General features: G+C 40.4%; 1 protein-coding gene across 1 annotated transcript; it reads right to left on the bottom strand.

Annotated features, from left to right (window-relative positions):
• Positions 1 to 684: 684 nt before the first annotated feature.
• On the bottom strand, positions 685 to 19,096 carry LOC134042606 (RING finger protein 151-like). The gene is made up of 7 exons (XM_062490220.1): positions 18,991 to 19,096; positions 14,695 to 14,808; positions 13,514 to 13,737; positions 12,187 to 12,326; positions 10,225 to 10,387; positions 8,706 to 8,826; positions 685 to 7,683 (listed from the first exon to the last, which is right to left on the bottom strand). The coding sequence occupies exons 3-7, from the start codon at positions 13,717 to 13,719 to the stop codon at positions 7,450 to 7,452; spliced, it is 864 nt and encodes a 287-aa protein (XP_062346204.1). The 5' UTR covers positions 13,720 to 13,737; positions 14,695 to 14,808; positions 18,991 to 19,096; the 3' UTR covers positions 685 to 7,449.
• Positions 19,097 to 19,124: the final 28 nt, after the last annotated feature.

The following is a 19,124-nucleotide window of genomic DNA, read 5'->3' as shown; positions in this document are numbered from 1 at the left end:
ATGGAGATGTGCAGGAAAAAAACAGATTATCAGCCCAGATCCTGGGCTAGTCTCTGTGCCATGTTGGCTTTCAGCCTTTTTTTTCTGCTGAATCACTCCTCCACCAGGTAAGAGAGCGAGTGTCTAGACAGTGAAGGCAGAGGACTGCATGCATCAAATTGCTGCTTGAGTGCCCCATGTCTAGACTGCTCATGTTTAAGCAAACACAACAGCTCTGTTGTTTTGCTCTTCTTATATATTCCCACATGGGTTTTTGTAGTGGCCGTAAAAAAAAATTGCATTAGGGGATCCCTGCAGTTGATGGACAGAGAATGAATTTTTCTCTTCTTGCCCCTTCATTGTCCTGTTGTCTGTGCAGCATTGGAGTGCTGTACTCCAGGAATTCTCAATTTTTGCCAGTGCTTTGCCTTCCAAGCAGCTGCTCATCCCATTCAGAATCTCCCATCTGTGAGGTGGGAGTGAAATCTGGAGAAGGGATATTTTGACTAAACAGCCCCTTTGTTTATTGCTCCCTCTAGGAGGGAAAATGCAGCCTTACCTACTCCACGGCACCAAGCCTGTAATTGCACTGCATTTGTGACTCCTGCGCTCTGCAGGCCAGTGTACCAAAATGTTGCTATTCTGTCTGATAAAGAGGGTACTCAAACTTCTGTACAGAATGAAGCCAAGGGAAGTGTGTTAGTTATGGTGTAGACCCTTTATTAGTTCAACTTTTATACAAAGTGTACTTCAAAGTGATACAAAGTGTTACCATTTCTCAAACACACTAGAGACTGAGATCTGTTAAGCGCTGGTTTGTCCTTGTGCATATAAAGGTAGAAAATGTAAATAGACTGGTAGCGACCCATAATGCTGGAAGACAGTTCAGTGTTTACTCAGTTAATAGAAAGTTGCATAGAATTGTAGGTCTTTGTAAAGGCATCTTCTACGTGGTAAAATCTCCCTGACCTACCGTACTCCGTCTGACAACGGTACGGGAGAAAGGCAAGGCTAGTACTGCTCCTTGTCAGTACTACCCAGCACTTCTAAGGAAAGCAGCTGTAGAGAAGCACCATGCCAGGAACATCCAAGAGGACAGCACATGGGAAATCTCATTTGCAAAGCTACCAATTTCTATAAATTGTAAGAACTGTTTGCAACTGGGGTCTATTAATACATTACTTCATACAAACACCTAAGAACATTTCAGATAAAACCACTTTTGGCCAGTCAAAATACATCACTATAGCAGGTATTTTGTTTGACTGTGCAATTCCCTTCCCTCCTATGCTGATGAGAAACTCTTGTATATGCAAGTTCAACATACCTTACTTAACCACTTGCTCTCTCTGAATTTTGTTTTTCTGAATCTCCCAGGCTTGGTACTGTGACATTGTACCCACCTAACTGTGGATAAAGATTTGATCTCTGTTTAATTCTAATGCCATGTTAACTCCCTGCCACACAGCTGGCAGCTCACACTGATAAGATGGCTGGTGGCACAAGCTGGTGCAGCCACATCTCTGCTTTTGGGCTGAAGAAGCAGTCACACCACACCTGTTCTCTCTCTTTAATCTCCTTCTTCCAGCTGCAAAGAGCCAGAAGCAGCAACTCAAAATACAATTTGCAGTTACTGGTTTACTTGGAGCAGCAGTTCCACTTGTTAGGAGGTGGAACTGATTAAGGTGTGATTTAGTATGAGAATAGGAATACCAGTAATTCTGTGCTAGAATCCTCCTGTAATGCACTTTTAGCAGTGTCTCATATAATGCTAAAGTATGATCATGACTAGGGAAGTGGCATTTCCAAGTGAATGTCTTTAACTTAAGTCTAGTACAACATTTGGAGTTTTAGTGAACAGGATTAACAGACTATTTGAAAGAAAGAAAAAAAATATTCCTTACTGCTGCCAACTGCTATTAAGAGCTGCATAATACATGAGACTGTAAAAGCAAGAAGTGGATGAAATATTAACATAATGGGCTATTTAATGTAATTGTAAGACAGGTCAAATGATGATGATACTTCAGCAATACCACCCTGTAAGAGGTTCATTAGCAGAGGAAAATCTGAAGTGCAGAACCGTTATCAATCCAGAAGAATGGCAAAAAAAAGCTTATAGTCACCAGAGGTACCTGATGCTATTAGCTACTGTGTGCCTATTTAAAACATCTCTGAAAGTGCTTCTTTGCTGCTAAAGGAAACCCAAACTGACAGCCCATTCCAGCAGCTGCTGGGCCCAAAGTGCTGCCACATTTCCACACTGGAAGTTTGGACTGCCCGAGTTTGCACAGCAGAAAGTCCTTCTTTACCACCTAGAACACGTTTTCTCATGCAGTTTCATGTCCATCAGTTAGGGAAAAGACATCAGACCAAATGCTAAGTCAACATTAAATAAACCCTATTTCCCATACTAGGAGGAATTTAGTCATAAATGTGTGGGTGAAAGTTCTAAAGCAAACAAATGCAGAGATCCCATTATAAGGAATGCACAGAGCTAATAACTTTCTTCTGTGGTCAGAACAGAAAAGATTGGGTTACTGCCCTCTGACTCAGGAAAGATGATTCAAGTTCTAAAGGATTTTGAAGTAATTTTCTTCTTTACATTAGGCAAAGTAGATAAAGTCACATCACAACCACACAATTACAGAACACAGAAAAGCACTAACTGAATCTAATAGCATGAAATCTGGTGTTGCCAAAAAGCTTGAAAATTAGTGTAAATGCTGCAATAATGTCACGCAGAGCACAGATACTCACAGCTTGCTTGTTTAGAACACAAGAGTAACAGCATTTTTACTTTCTACCTATTGCTTTAATACACACACTGATGTAACTGAACTGACCACTGAATATTCAGTGTGAATGAAGGTCTTCCCAAATTATAGCTACTGGTTTACTGTTTTAGATTATTAAATATGGCTGCTTAAGAGATATGCTATAGCATCAATTGATGAGTTTGCTAGTGTCCCAAATACTCTCAATTACTTTGAATGTGGGTTTTTTCCCCTGAAAAAAGCCTACTTTTACAGAAGAGCTTTTTTTTGTCAGTTTTTAAATATACAAGACCTGAATATGTGCACATCTGCCTCAGTGGTACTAAAGAAACAACAAGTTAGAGGATTTATTAATGCCTGAAATTCAGATAACTCTGACCACAAATCTTCATAATGTAGACTATGAGCTAAAGAAGATTGCTGCCTCTCTCTTTGGTTATGGTATTAGCTATAAAAGCATTGCTCTGAGTGACAGCAAGGCATGCACAGTAATGCAGTTGCTTTCTGAACTATAAAATTAACATATTCAGGTTGTTGAACCTGCACACGTTTTCCTGAGCCTTCAAAACTGATTGAACACATTCAGGAAACAGAAGGCCAGATATCTCTATAGTTAGTCCACTGATGAGCTGAGACTATGGCTTAGTTATACCACTGAAAACAACATGAACAAGCTGCGTAAAAAGTTTGGCGAAAGTCTTTGAACAGATTTCTCATGCAGTGCTTACAGACGTATACCTCATCAATTTGTAGGTTTGTTAAAAAATCCTATTGCAAACTTTGAATAATAGAATCATCAAGGGTGGAAGAGACCAAGTGCAACTGTTAACCCAGAACTACCCCTGCAACTCCTAAACCACCAAACCATTTCTGAGCCCCAGACCCTGACAACTCTTTAACACCAGAGATGGTGACTCCACCAGCTCCCTGGGCACCCTATTCCAACGCCTGACCACCCTAACAGGGATTTTTTTTTCCAACATCTAATCTGAATCTCCCATTCTGGAGCCTAAGGCCATTTCCTCTTGTCCTCTCACTGTAGACACAGTAGTAGAGACCAGTCCCCACCTGGATATACCCTCCTTTCAGGGAGTTGCAGAGAGTGAAGAGGTCCCCCTGGGCTGCCTCTTCTCTAGACTAAACAAACCCAGTTCTTTCAGCTGCTCCTCACAAGACAAGCTTTCTAGAACTTTCATGAGCTTTTTGCCCTTTGCTGGACACTGCATCACATTTCAATTTCCTTTTTAAAGTGAAGGGCCAAAACTGGACACAGCACTCGAGGTGTGGCCACACACCAGTGCCAAATACAGAGGGACAGTTACAGCCACACTATTTCTGATATAGGCCAGGATGCATTTGCCTTCTTGGCCACCTGGGCACACATTGGCTCATATTAAGTCTGTTGTCAACAAGTCCCTTTCTGCTGAACAGCTCCCAAGCCACTCTGCTGTCAGCCTGTAGCACTGCATGGGGTTGCTGCAGCCCAAGTGCAGGATGCAGCACTTCACCTTACTGAACCTTGTGCAGCTGGCCTTGGCACATTGATCAAGTCTGTCCATGTCTCTCTGCAGAGCCTTCCCACCCTTGAGAAGATCAACAGTCTCACCCAACTCGGTGTTGTCTGCAAATTTATTCAGGATGCACTCAATCCCCCCGTGCAGATCGTTAATAATGGTGTTAAACAGGACTGGCCCTATACTGAGCCCTGGGGAACACCACTAGTGACCAGCTGTCAACTGGACTTAGCTCCATTCCCCACCACTCTCTTGGCCTGACAACCAACCAACTTTTTATCCATTGGACAGTCCTTATCCATTCAAGTCCCAAGCAGCCAGTTTTTCTAGGAGGATGCTGTGAAAGATTGTGTGAAATGCTTTACTGAAGTCCAAATAGACAATAGCCACAGCCTTTCCCTCATCTTCTCCTATGACTAAGGTCACTTAGTCATAGGAGATCAGACCAGTCAAGCAGGACCTGAATTTTTAAAATCTATGTTGTCTGGACTGGATCCCTTGGTTGTCCTGCATGTGCCATGTAATGGTGCTCAGGATGATCTCTTCCAGAACCTTGCCCAGAGCTGAGGTCAGGATGACAAGCCTTTAGTTCCCCAGATCATCCTTCCAACTATTCTTGTAGATGGGTGTTGTGGAACTTCTCCAGTTAAGCAGTACTGTTGACAGATGACTGAAAGTGTTTTGGCAAATACTTTTGCCAGTTCCCTCATTCCTCTGGGGTGGATCCCATAAGGGCCCATAGACCTGTGAGTGTCTAACCATCTTGCTCTGGACTTTGGGGGGGAACTCATCTGCCCATCAGCAACTTCCATCTCAGGGAGCTGGGTATCATGAGGACATCTTATCCCGATATTAAGAACTTCTGCCTTTCCCTCAACCCCTGTCACTACATCACACTCTGGATTCAACAAATGGTAGAGACACTCCTTGATCCTCCTTTTGCTGTCAATATATTTATGGAATGTTTTTTTGTTGTCTTTAACTGTAATGGCCAAAGCAAGTTCTAGTTTGGGTTTTGTCCCTTTTAACCTTCTTCCTAACGACCTTGTGACATCCTTATAATCCTCCCAAGTTACTTGACCCTCCTTTCGAGGTGATATATTCTCTTTTTTCCCCCCTAAGTTCCAACTTAAGTTCTCTGCTTAACCATGCCAGGCTTTTTCCCTGACAACTTGTCTTTCTACATGAGTCTGTTCCTGAATATTTAACAATTCCTTTTTAAAGCACATCCAGCCTTCCTGGACTCCTTTGCCCTTCAGGACTGACTTCCAAGGGACTTACTTGGTCAATCCATATCCTGAACAGGCCAAAGTTTGCTCACCAAAGTCAACACAGAAGTTCTGCTGGTGCCCCTCCTTACTTCACCCAGTATAGAAAATCCTAACAGTTCGTGGTCACTCTGCCCAAGATGGCCACTGACCAGCACATCACCCACCAGCCTTTCTTTGCCCACAAACAACAGGGCCCCTTCTCTGTTAGGCTCATTTCCCATCGTGTTACTTAGAAAGCTGTCCTCCACACATTCCAGGAACCCCCTAGGCTGCTTACTCCGTGCTGTATTTCCAGCAGACATCAGGCAAGTTGAAGTCACCCATGAAAACAAAGGCTGGTGACTATGCCTCCTGTGCCAGCTGCTTGTGGAATGCCTTATCAGCCAGTTCCTGGCTGGGTGGTCCCCAACAGACTCCCACCATGACGTCTGCCCTGCTGACCTTCCTGCGATGCTTACCCAGAGGCACTCAAACTTGTCATCTTCATCACCAATTTCAATACAATCAAAACACTCTCTATTGTACAGTGCTATCCAACCACCTCTCTTGCTTTGCCTGTCTCTTCTAAAGAGCTTATATCCAGCCATTGCAGCACTCCCATGATGAGAGTCATCCCCATGTTTCTGTGATGGTGACATCAAAACCTTCCTGCTGAAGGTTCCAGCTCCTCCTGCTTGGTGCCCACACTGTGCTTTGGTGTAGATGCACGTTAGCAGGGCCAACAGTTTTGCCTGCACCACAGAACTGCCACCCTAGGTTCATCTCTAGTGATCCACTACTTTCTGAGGTGCATTGGAGTGGTACATTTGCCTCAGGGGAGGTAGAGAATGACTCTACCAGTCAATCTCTTCCTCAGATGCTCTAACATCCCTTAACCCCTCCACCTGCCCTTTAACTTGTATTGCTAAGCAGAGCAGGTCATTGACCTATTCACACTTGCACAGGTGTTCTGTTACCCTCTGATGCCAGTGCCAGCCTCTGGCACTCCCTGCAGCCTGCTTGAGCACTAACACAAATGTCTGAAGCCCAAGTGACTGTGCAAATACTCATCTCTTGTGCATATCAAGTAGTCTTAAACCTGCCACAAGAAAATTAAGGATACTCTAGGTATTTATATACACTTTAAAGTTTGAGTACCAAACAGACTGGTCTTATGCTTAAAAGATCCTGTAGAAATACCTGATACTTTCACATATAAAAGCTTCAAATTTTTAAATAAGAAGCAGATCCATTCCCACAAACTCAAAGTTATTCATACATCTGTTTTAATAATCTGTTTAGATTATTCTACTACCTCAGGCTTTAGTATTAGTCCTGTAAGTATGTATCACCATGGGAAATGAGAAGCTCTAAAGTAACAGTTAACCTCACCCGAAGCTGTTAAGTAGCAGAAGAATTACAATTTAAAGTGCCTGCTTTCCACCTTTGAATAAGACCTTCTACAGACTACAAACAAGATACTATTAATTTCTATTACTGACTTACTAATTCTACCATTCACCTCCCAAATAGTCAAATTTGCTTTTTTGTTTGAAACAGAGATACTTAAATGTTTTTTCCTTCCTGGTCCTTAATAGTCCATATCTTTGACTTTAAAAGGCTGTAGCTTTAAGTCTTGAAAGATTACTGTAAGTGATGCAGTACAGAGAGAATAAATCAAGTCTTCTTCCCCTTTTTATAAAAACATTAGCTAAAATATGTCTTCCAATTACTGGTTTTAATGACCAGTATTCCCTCAGAAAAAAAACCTTCTGTTTGTTTTTATGGTCCCAAAGGAAATACACTATTAATTTAGATTTTAAAAGAAAAAAGTAATTAAGAAATGATATAAACTTTACCAATCATTCAAAGAAAGTAGTTTGCCAGAAGCCAGTATTTGAAGAAAATGGTTTTTGAGCTTAGTACTATTTAGATAACTGTGACTTCCCTAGGTTTTCTTTTTACACTCTCCAGTCGTGTCAAAGGACGGAAATTTGACTTTCTGCTTCCCTCTGTAGTAGTTAATCTACAGTCCTTCTGCAGCCCCTTCAGCAGCTCCATTAACTCCCGTTTTTCCAGCTCTGCCTGCTCCAGCTCTTGACGGTGCTGTCTCTCTGCTGCCATCAGAGACCTGACATCTGACATCATTCGTGACATCTGACTCTGAAATGCAAAACAAATTCACTACAAGAATCAAACCCTCTTCTAATGATAGTGCAATGAAGTTGAACTGGCCATGCTCTTAGGGAGATGGAGTTTTAGGAATAAAAAAGACTAAAAATAATAATAAAACACTAAAAATAAAATAAAATAAAACTAAAATAAAACACTAAAAAATAATAAATAATTTTTTTATAGTGCAACAAATGTAAACAACCTGAGACACAATCCAGCATTCACGTTCTGGGATGGTCTTGTTCTAAAGATTCCAATATGTTTTTCAAAAATATTTTGCTTTCATATTTTGTTTCTTATGAAGTGATAGAAACAGCCAATTTACCCACTTGCTGCTTTTATTTTCTGTTTCAAGAATTGAAACAAAATATGATTGTAGTTCTGTTCAGATACATTCTTCAAGGATTTAACATCAAATCCAGTAAAAATAAAAATGTAAACTATAAAGTTTAAAAAACTTTATAAAGCTTTTAAAAACTATTGCTTTAAAAATCATTGTTCTGTGATGCAAGAAAACCAGCATGAATAAAAGGATAACACTGCCTTGCTTGTTACTTGATGAAGTTTGCTGTGAACCTTTCCAACCTTCTGACCACAGTGCAAATACCACTGTTGGCAGCAGGGCTCTGTATCAGCTCTGGACTAAGCCACATGGATAGCAATTAAAAATGGAGCTGGATGTTTAATTACATCCAGTTTGCGATGTATGCCCTACATTTAGACACTGAAATCAGTTTCACATTGTTCTCTTGACAATGTTATGCACGCATAGAACATGGATGGAGTGTCTAGGTGAGCTCCAGTGAACCTGAAGCAGATAAACCACAGGAATACAGCATTCAGCCTGCTTCTCCACAGAGCTAACCTGGCAATGCTTTGATGGTTTTGCTTCCCATACTTAATGTCATTTTCCTCTGTATGAGACCTTATTTACAAAATAAGAAACTGCTACCAGGAAAAGCAAAAAGTTAGACTGTTAAGAGAAAGTAAAAAAAAGGGATTGTATTTACCTTTAGTTCTTCAATTTCATTTTGCAGAATACTCTCTTTTTGAACCATATGCCTTCTCTGTGAGTCTAACCTTGACTCCATCTCATGTTTTGCCTCCTCCACTCTGCAGATCATTTCTGACCTAAAAAGTTTATTTCTCCTTGTTAAGTCTTGTAAGCATAGAAAAGAATGCTCTTCAAAATCCAGAAAGCCTTCTTGCTGCCAAACAGACTGAGCTGATTCCCATCAAACTCTACAGGATGCCCCCGTAGAGGCATGATTTATTAATTAAAAAACAAACCAAACAAACAAAACAACAACAAAAAAACACCAAACAAACAAACAAGACAAAACAAGAAAACTGGCATAAAGAAGTGCACTGTGCCCAGGGGCACTAAAGTACCCATGAGAAGCCTACAGAGGGACAATCATATCATATTCCTCAAGTAATTCCATGAGCTCAAGAAGGTGCATTCATGACTTTAAGTGATTTTCTGCTGTTTTCCTACAGTATGTGCTTGCGAAGTGTTATGAAATACAGGCATCCAAGATAAAAAGTCTGAATCCTGTAATACTGCTGAACATGTAAGGAAGTGAGATAGCCTGAGTGTGTGGACACGGTAGGCACTTACAGACACAGTTTAGTGTTGGGCCTGTCAATTATGTTAAAGCTCTTTTCCACTCTAAATGATTCCATGGTCCTGTGTAATCTTGTTCACTTTTATGGTGGACACTACATGACAGTATGCAGTGAACTGTTACAGCCTTGTCACTCACAAAGCTCCACAGCCAAAACCAGATGGCACTACATTAACCTTTTGAGTTCCGAAACCAGCTAGCAGAATCCCTTGTGTCTCAATGCATTTAAACCATATTTGAACCTGACTTCACAGCAGTGTTCAAAAGCACAACACTTAGGGGCTGAAAGACACAAATGGAAAGGAGCATGAGTGGGATAAAAAAAAAAGGTCCAACTGGAATATAATGAAAAGGGAAAGCTACAGAAACATACGTAAGAGGAAAACAAGGATGCTGGTAAGAAGAGTCACATTCACTGATTGTTAATCTATCAGGACTTAAAAAAAATCAAAATTAGACCTTCAGTGGTTGAATCTACCTGTACCTGCCAAAATAATTACAGACTTTTATCTCCTTGATCTGTAAAAAACAAAACTAAAGACAACTATTACATTATATGACTTTGTGTCTACAACAGGCCAATAGAAAAATGAAATTGCCAATTTCAGTTTTCTTAGGGTTTTTTTTTGTAATTTTAAATAGTAAGCTCGCAGTTCTGTTCAACTGGAAGCAACGGTATTTTAAGATGTATTGTAACTTGGAAAAAACCCCAACAACAGAATTAAAACCGTAAGAATTTGAAGTCTACGCTGACACATAATAAAATTCTGGTCTGTTAGCATCAAGTAATTAATGGTGTATTTAACACATACCAGAATCCAGTGCTAGTATTTCAAAGTGCTTCATGCAGTGATTTTAAGCCCAGCCCAACACAGCCAGGAGAGAAAGAGAAGATTTGTACCGAAGCAGTTCCAGCTCGGTTCTCAGCTCTGCCACGCAGTTGTGCTGCGTGTCCTCTGCGCTGAGGATGGTGTAGCCACAGCCATTGGGGCACTCCCGGCTCCGGTACTCGCACACCGCCAGGTGCCCGTCCAAGTTACGCCGCTCGACCTGCACGGTACAACCTGAGCAAGGGACACAGAGGCAACGCGGCCATTTACAACAAAAGCATTCTGAGCCATTCCAAACAAAAACACTTAGGAAAGGAAGCTGAGGAAAGTGATTTCTTTAGGATATGAAATATGGAAGTCACACATACGTAGCTACTAACACAACGCTGTTTAAAGGTCTTATTAAGATACTTATCCATTAACTGGAAATACTGAAAGGTTGGAAGGAGGTATTTTCTGTAAAGTCTTCTACTGCTGGTCTGGCATTAAATCAACTTCAGTAGTGACAATCCTGATGCAAAGCTAAGACACTAGCAGCTTGCCTGTGCAATGACCAGAATCAATAAAGAATACACACGTGAAAAAAAGTATTAAGCTATCAAACATAGGGAAAAGTCCAAAGATGTAGTAAAGAGATGGAATGTAAACTTGTTTTCTAGAGAATTTGTTGGTCTTGTCCATAATGTACTAGACCATATAAAAAAGTTAGAATATTTATTTATGAACACTTAATAACTCATACAAAGATATAAATATTTACACAGAAATTCTGGGATACAAACTTTGCAGCTCTGTAGTGATTAAAAGTAAAACTTAAAGAATTAAAAATAAGCAATATATAAATTATTGCTAAACGTAACACTCTAAACTTGAAGTTTCTAGTCATAAATTATGAAGAAGTCAAACTTAGGAAGTTTGTAGTTTAATCTTTGAGGCTCACTTTGTTGAAATACACACTTGCATTTAATTTGAAGAGAATATACATTTTAAGAAACTGAAACAATGGAGTATTGAAACTTCCTAACAAACCATGCTAGAAAATGACAAATTAGCCCTCTAGAAGAGCTCTTCTAATAAATATAATGATTTGTAATTGAGCTACTCAAAATACACTCTCTGTATTCTTGGGAAAGAGCTCCAGGGATGTAAGAGCCTTCATACTCCAAACACCAGATGCCCAGTGTGGTATGCAAACATAAATCTGTAAAACACTGTAAACTACATAATCTGTAAAACATTACTGTTCCTGTAGGAAGTAGCAGAGGTGAATCAAGCATCTGCAGAAGCCACTTCTGAGAGAAATTATATCTTCCAGCAGAGCAATTCTAGTATCTTAATCATCTCATAATTAATTACAATGGCAGACTCAATATGCCCTTAGCATCATTAATTAGAAATTAACTTTATCTAGGAATATACAACATTTCAAATGAAACTAACTGGGAAATTTTACAGTATCCTCCTTTTTAGATGCACGTTTCTTTCTCAGGAGGCGTAGCCTTGTTTTAAATAAAACCTCAACATGAACAACTCTAACCAGAATTTAGCTTGGAATAATTCTTATTTCCAAGATACATTCTTGTTAAAACCATGTCACGGAGTTGGCAGCTGCACATGAACCAGGCAGCCAGGTGTTTTATACATAAATTATGACCCCTAGGTCTTCTGCAGGGGCTACTGCATTCATTCAAACATTAGAACATGCAGTCAGAACTGGAAAACGAACTCAGAACTTGTCAGAAAGCAAAACCAATGCACTATTACATTTTTGTACATTTGAAGTTCAACATATCCATTTTGGTTTGTTTTTGGATAAGGAACAGTTGCTAATCATTGTGACTGCCATAAACTACTATGATATTTTGCTAAAAAACCCTGCTGTAAAGAGTAGATCATGCCAAGGCTTTGAATTTCTGTTCAAATATGAAAAAATAAAAAGAAAATAATGCCCATTATTGCAGCTCTGTTGATGAGAAGATGACAAATGTGTTGTTTAAAATAGAAAGGATTCAACTTCTATGAATGTTACTCACCAGCATTGGAGCAAGGTATCTGACTGTACTCACACTCCCTTTCATGCCTGTCTATAGACTCCAGAGAACAAACCATTTCACAGCCATACTCTCTGTTTCTGCAATGTAGCTGAAGACGGTTTAAATCATTTTTCATATATCTACATGCAAAGAAAAGAATTTGCTCTTAAATCTGGGAACATTATTGAAAAATTTGTATTTTCAACTTTTGGGGAAAAAAAAGCAAGTTCTAATCTCCATTAGGAAAAATTGTAACTAGCTTAATTTATTTATTTTTTTAAAGAATTCCAGTGACAATATCAGTAAAAAACAGCTTGAAAGAAAAAAATCATTAATGGAAAATTCAGTCTCCACATTTAAAAGTGCAAATGAAATCTTTATTTTTGAATAATTTTTAATTGTGATCTTGCCAATTAAGATCTGTGTTTCTAAACATGCCAAACTAAAGGACTTCAGTGAGTACAGATGAAACCATCTAAAAATCAAACACTAGTGCTCTGTCTGTGCTATAGTTGACTTCCAGATAGTAAAATCTTATTAATGATAAATTACAATGTGAGTACTAACAAAGTTAAATTTACTGTAGCTAGATAAATAAATACATAACATTAATACATAACTATTAATCTGAGCAAGATTAGATAATGCAAGTGTTAAACAGCAAGCAGTGTCTACTACTGAAACTGTTTTGTGCTGACACTAGCAGGAATTAACAGTTCAAAATAGAATAGTTTATTTGGAAAGGACCAAAAACAATCATATGGTCCAATGCCTGACCATTTATTTATAGAAGTTTTATTTTTGTGAAAACAATTTACATGACAAGGTGGTTCACAATAGATATTCCTATGTCTAAAGATAATCTTTAAAAAGAATTTGAAGAAGTTTGGTTCATATCTCCAGAAATTGCCCTTTACAAACCTCACTACAGCATCTAGCTAAAAATGAAAAGAGATATAGGGTGTGTAGCGACTGTCATTAAGAGCTGCTTTGCTTGCTTTCTCTAAAATAAAGTACGGAAAAGTTTTGATACCATAAAGAACATTCAGAATAATATCCAGACAAGTATCCAGAATCAGCATTCAAGATATAAAAAGGAGGAGAACAAACTAAGTGTTCTTTCAGTTTTGAAATCCTAACACCCTAAAAGTTAGTTATAATAAACAGAAAATGCCAGTGCTTCCTATGTAAGTAGTTGGTGTCTACCACCGGCATACTGGATAAAGACAATCTCAGTGACAGTATCAACAGGAGATGAAGCTGTACAAGCAAAACTGGGAAGTCCTAAATTCAAGTAATTTCAACACACAGCAAGATTGTTGGATACCTGTAGAGAGGTCGTAGCAGAGACACATCAATCACTTGTCTGTCTTCAGGGCAGTTACTGTGATGAACAAGCCACCCGTGGATACAGGCAGTGCAGAAAGCGTGCTCGCAAGGAGCCTGCAGTGGATCTTCTAACACGTCTCGGCAGATGGAGCACAACAGCCCCTCATTGACATAGCCCACGAAGCGCTCAATATCATAACCCATGCTCTCCACACCTTCAACCTATTCAAAAACCACAAACAGAAATAAAGCAATCTTCTTGCTGAATCTGTATGGGTAGATCCACAAAGAGGCCTGAAAGCAATTCTAAAAACATGGAGACCTTAACCTGAATAAAGATGTGAACGTGTGAATGCAAATAAACATTTGCACACTTTGGAGACTTTCAGATTTAAGTGGGAATTTGAGAATTTTACTGCTGGATGTCAGAATTACAATTTTCTATAAGATATTCTGAACTCTGCAAGCAAAGACTTTGGCACAGTTGAGCTGCACTTCTTCTGAAAGCTGTTATTGAACATAATTGCAGCAGCCACTGTGAAACATAGAGTTTCTATTTACATGAATTCTACATGAAGCAGAAACATAATAGAGGTTCAAATGTAAATGTTAGGCATTACATTTTAATACCTTTCATGTAATGCCTAACAAACTTACAAAATGGTGTTTTTACTGACAATAGCTGTGGCAGTTTCAGCTAGCAGATCCTGGATTTATGAACCGCACATCACTTAAGATGTTGCTTTCATACTGAAAAAAAGATTGCTCACTCACTGTAGACCTCCATTTCAGAAGGAACAGCATGAAATCTCCACATGCCTAATGACATACTTAATATTCAGGAAGTAAAAGAAGCCAAAACTGCAGCTAACCCTGAAATAATGAAGAGCTACTGTTTTTTCCTACATGATCTATTTTATAAAACTGAGAAGCTTTTGAATGGATTTGAAAGATTCGTGAAGAAGAACTAATGGGCAATCTGCCTTCATCTAAATCCTATAATGAAAAACCGTGTGGAATTTGTTAAGCCTCCATAGAACTCACTCAAAAAATAAGTTTTAGGCTCCACATTGCTCCTTGACTTACAAAGTTACTTTTGTAAGCACACAGAGACTCGTGAAAGAGGCTTTTATTAGTTGTGAGGTTTTCCAAATAAAATAGAAAAGGAAGATATCTTACCTTTGCAGATTTTACTACATGTAGATGTAGTTTGCCCAAATACTTCAGAAACAGTTTTCTGATCAGTAATGCATGTAATACTTCCTTCAGTTTCTCCTCACTGCTTTATTATGCCTATGAGAAAAAAAGAGTTAGAAAGAGTAAGGCTCAGTAGTGTTTCCTAAGTTACTGAGTCCTATGTTTAACAAGCCAGCTACTGAATAGATGCTGTCCTAACAGCCCATTAAAACTAAGTTTTCCAAAGCAAGCCACTGAAAACCTACAATTCAATACAGGAGAACTGACTAGATTAGGGTGAAAATAACATCAGTCTCTGTTTCAATTACTACTGATGCAGCTATTTATCACAAAACTGAACACCCTGCTGATAACCAATTCTGAAGCCTGTTTTGTTTGCAAGAATGAAGACAACAGAAATCAGTATTATTGAAAAGTAGCAACTGAAATCTGGTAAAATTATACTCCTCAAAAAGATGGAAGTTCATTATCTACCTGCTCTTATCCAGTCAGGACAGACAGCTCATTTGAAAAACAAAACTATGAGAGCAAAATTTGTTGTACTGGCAAATACCATTGCTGTGATATGTAGTATAACTAGGGTTGCTCACTTAAAACACCATAAAAGATGGCATTACTTAAACCCCTTAAGTTATGCTAGAGGACTTAAACAGCACATATAGATTTGATAATATGAACTGTAAGCCTAACACTTTGATTTGGTTTGGTGGATCCCAGAGGATTCTGCCTTTAGAAAACTTTCAAGGACAGATGAGAGAGCAAAACTAAGTACTTTTACTGTCCTAGAGTTTCTGTTCTATTGGAATTGTGGATGCTGTGAGCTACATTTTGCACAAACACTGCTAGTCCCCAAGGCCTTTAAGTCTTCAAGACACTCTTCCGCTTATTTTAGCAAGTTTGAACACTAACAGAATGCAGGAAAGAGTATTTTTACCAAATGGGGAACAAAAACTTTATTTGTGCTTATCAGAGAAATGAAGTGCAACAGAAACAACAATATATATATATATATTACATACATATGCCTCTGTATATAAATATATATGGATATATAAAACCCCAGCCAAATTGGAGTTCAAATGAAGAGTGGTTGGGAACTTTGAGGAAAAAATACAATCAAAGGGGATTTTTCAGCACATTTTCAAGACACATGTTGGAGCAGCACAACAGAGCACCAGAGCCCTTGTGGCCACGGATCTGGGACCTATGACAACAGCTGTTACTGAAGTCACAGACTTTTTCCTGAAGTAGAAGTTTCCTGACCTGAAGAACCAGAGATATTTCATTTTCTTGTCAACTTCAAAACATGCCCTTAGTCAAGAGATAAGCAGAGGGAGAGCATCTGATGAATGTCATGCACTTTAGCAGTACAGATCACTTTACCCAGTATCTTCACTACAAAATGAGGTAATTTTCAGCTTCTGCTTATCCCCAGAAACTTCTCTCTCCTTCATTTCGCCTCAAAACTTATTTTCCCAATTCTACTACAATTCACATAATACAATTGTAACACTCCTTTTTTGATTGCATGTAGAAATTAAATTATTTTACTGAGAGACATCAGTTGCTTAGCTTAAGCAAGTAACTTCTAAAAAGAGTAAGTCACTTAGAATTATAATATTTTGTGATTTAGAACGCTGTTTACTTATATCTATTTGCTTAGCATATGTAGCTTGGGTTGCTGCAAGCCTTAGGCTGAAAGCTGTGGACTTTTGCCTAGACATGCTTTTGGCTGGAACTGAGTTAATTTCCTTAGCAATTTTCCCAGTAGCTGCTACAGAGCTGTGTTTTGTCTTTAGAATGAGAAGAATGCTGCCAACACACCAATGTTTTAGTTGTTGCTAAGTAATGTTTATCCTAAGCCTGGGACTTTATTTTGGTTTCCCATGCTCTACCAGGGAGCAGGTGCACAAGTAGCACAAACCAGAAGATAAGGAGCTCATGGTCATCAGCAGAAGCTGCAACTCAAGATAAGAACACTTAATAGCTTGCCTTCATGGACAAGGAGAGAGAATCCAATAAGCTGCTAGAAGGCTCCAGACCAAAAATCACCACTGGACTAAAAGGGCCAGGTGAAGAGCAGGTGAGGGTGGAGGGTGGTGGTGCATAAATTGTAAGGGTATCATTGTGCACAGATTTCTTTGTTTGGGAGAGAGAGCACACAAACTATGACATGCTATTTGCTTTTTATTGTTCCACATGTTTCATCTGCCCTGCAGTTCTGGACAAGCAAAAATCTCCTCCAGACTTCACAGGTATCAAGCAATTTTTCAACAGTTGTTATCCCACATTGTTTGCCAGGCAGATGCACATCCAAAATCAGCCTTGAATTGGACTTCACTGCCCTCAGAGATTTGGTGACGATATGATAACAGGGAGAATACAGGTGTGATGTAGTTCCCAACAACATCATCACATAGCTTGCTAGCTGTCTGGCATTAATCAAAGATATTCCACTGTGAAAGTCAGGACACTGAAATTAAATTGGTGATCTTCATTTTTTCATCTGCAATAGCTTCTGATTTTTTAAAAAATGCTTCTTTTCCATGTGACAAAACAAAACATAACTGTCTGAAAGGCTGGAGTGAACCATGACAGAACTACAGATGTGCACAGCTAAGACAGCATTTTCAGAAATGCTGGAGGAACAGAGTCTATGCAGGGCCCAGGGATGAGGAGACACTAAGGCATGACATTTCTTTAGCCTTTATTTTCACAAAGACACACTGCTTTAAATCCTGCTATACAGAAGCAATATTTTAGTACATTTTTTGCCACTCTGACACTGTATGCCAGTTCAAGCCAGCACCAATGTCCAAAGAGGCAGACTCACCCCTTTAACTGTAACTGTACAAGTGGCTTCTCAGGCACTTGATGCATCACTCTCAGTAACTGACCTGTTTTAAGACTGAACTGGGGGAAAATAATTAACTTTGGCAGTTTTCTTACAGTAGCCCAAGCCTATCTATTCACAAATTAATGTGCATCCCACCCCCCTCCACCTCTTCTTTTGAATCAGTGAGAACATTTAATTTTCCACTTTCCTGAACTGGCTCATGCAACTCACCATACAGACAACTATGCCTGATTTGTTAGGATAGAACTTTTTGTAGATGGCTCAGCAAAAGCTCTAGGGACAGTGTAAGCAGGGCATGACCAGGGATAAGAAACTGCATCCAGGGCAGAAAGGGGAGAAAGGCAGCAGCAGTCCGTGGTCCAGGATGCCACAGAGCTACTCCCTCAGCTGAGCTCCCCAGACTGGTATGCTGGGGAGTCTGAGGAACATTCGTGTATGAGAAAAGGAACAGAGGGTAAGAATAAATGAACAGCAACACCACCTTACACTGATGCAAACAACTGATTTTTGTCAAAAATGCTTACATAAAAAATATGAGACAATTTAAGGCCTTTACCAGGAACCACATAACTACTACAGCTATCCTGATAAAGATCATTTTTGTACAACATTTGCTGTCCTGCAAAACCTACTTGGAACAGCGCCATCCATGACTTGCCTTGCACAAACCAGAGTCCAGAGAACGGCAGTGGAGTTGGTGAAGGATCTGGAGCACAACTCCTATCATGAGCGGCTGAGAGAGCTACTTAGCCTTGAGAAAAAGAGGCTCAGAGGGGACCTTATGGGTCCACCTGAAAGGAGACTGTGGCCAGGTGAGGGTTGGTCTCTCCTCCCAGGCGACCAGCGCCAGGATGAGAGGACATCGCCTCACGCTGTGCCGGGGGTTGGGTTTCAGGGTGGACCGCAGAAAAATTTCTTCACAGAAAGGGTAGTCAGCCTTTGGAATGGGCTTGATGACTTCAGAGGCGTTTTCCACCCTAATTAATTCTGTGACCACCTTCGAGGCTGTGCCAGGGCCGGGCTCTGCCACCCCGAGCCAAGATCAGGGTGACAGGAGCGCTCTCCCCTCGAGCTGTGGGAAGGGGGAATTTTATACAGGTAACGGGAAAGGCCTCCGGATCCAGCCTGGGAAGGCGCTTCAGGGAGGGGCAACGATCCTGGTCACAGAGCTGGCCTGGAAACATCTGGAGAAGCGACCCGACATCAAGACGCAGCAGCTGCGCGGCCTTAGGCAGTGACAAACAGCCTTACAGCTGCACACACCCTTCCCGCTTCCTTCCCCACACACCAGCGATGATGCCGCCGTCAGCCCGGCACAGGGCCCCACAAGCCCCGCAGCACCTCCCGCCCCGGGCCCAGCCCCACTGCCCCGCCCGCCCCTCACCCCCGACCCGCTCGGGGCCGCGGCCCCGCTCACTCACCCCGCCCGCCGCCGCTCGCTGTCGCGAAGCCGAAGCTCCCTTTGCGGCCACCCCCCCTTGACGGCGGCGCGGCGGGCAGCCGCTCCGCCATGCTGTGAGTGGCACAGGCGCCGCGGGCCGGCACTGCGCATGCG

This window comes from Cinclus cinclus, chromosome 1, assembly GCF_963662255.1.
Source record: "Cinclus cinclus chromosome 1, bCinCin1.1, whole genome shotgun sequence".
In the NCBI taxonomy this organism is placed as follows: Eukaryota; Metazoa; Chordata; class Aves; order Passeriformes; family Cinclidae; genus Cinclus; species Cinclus cinclus.
This window is presented reverse-complemented; position numbering and strand designations above follow the sequence as displayed.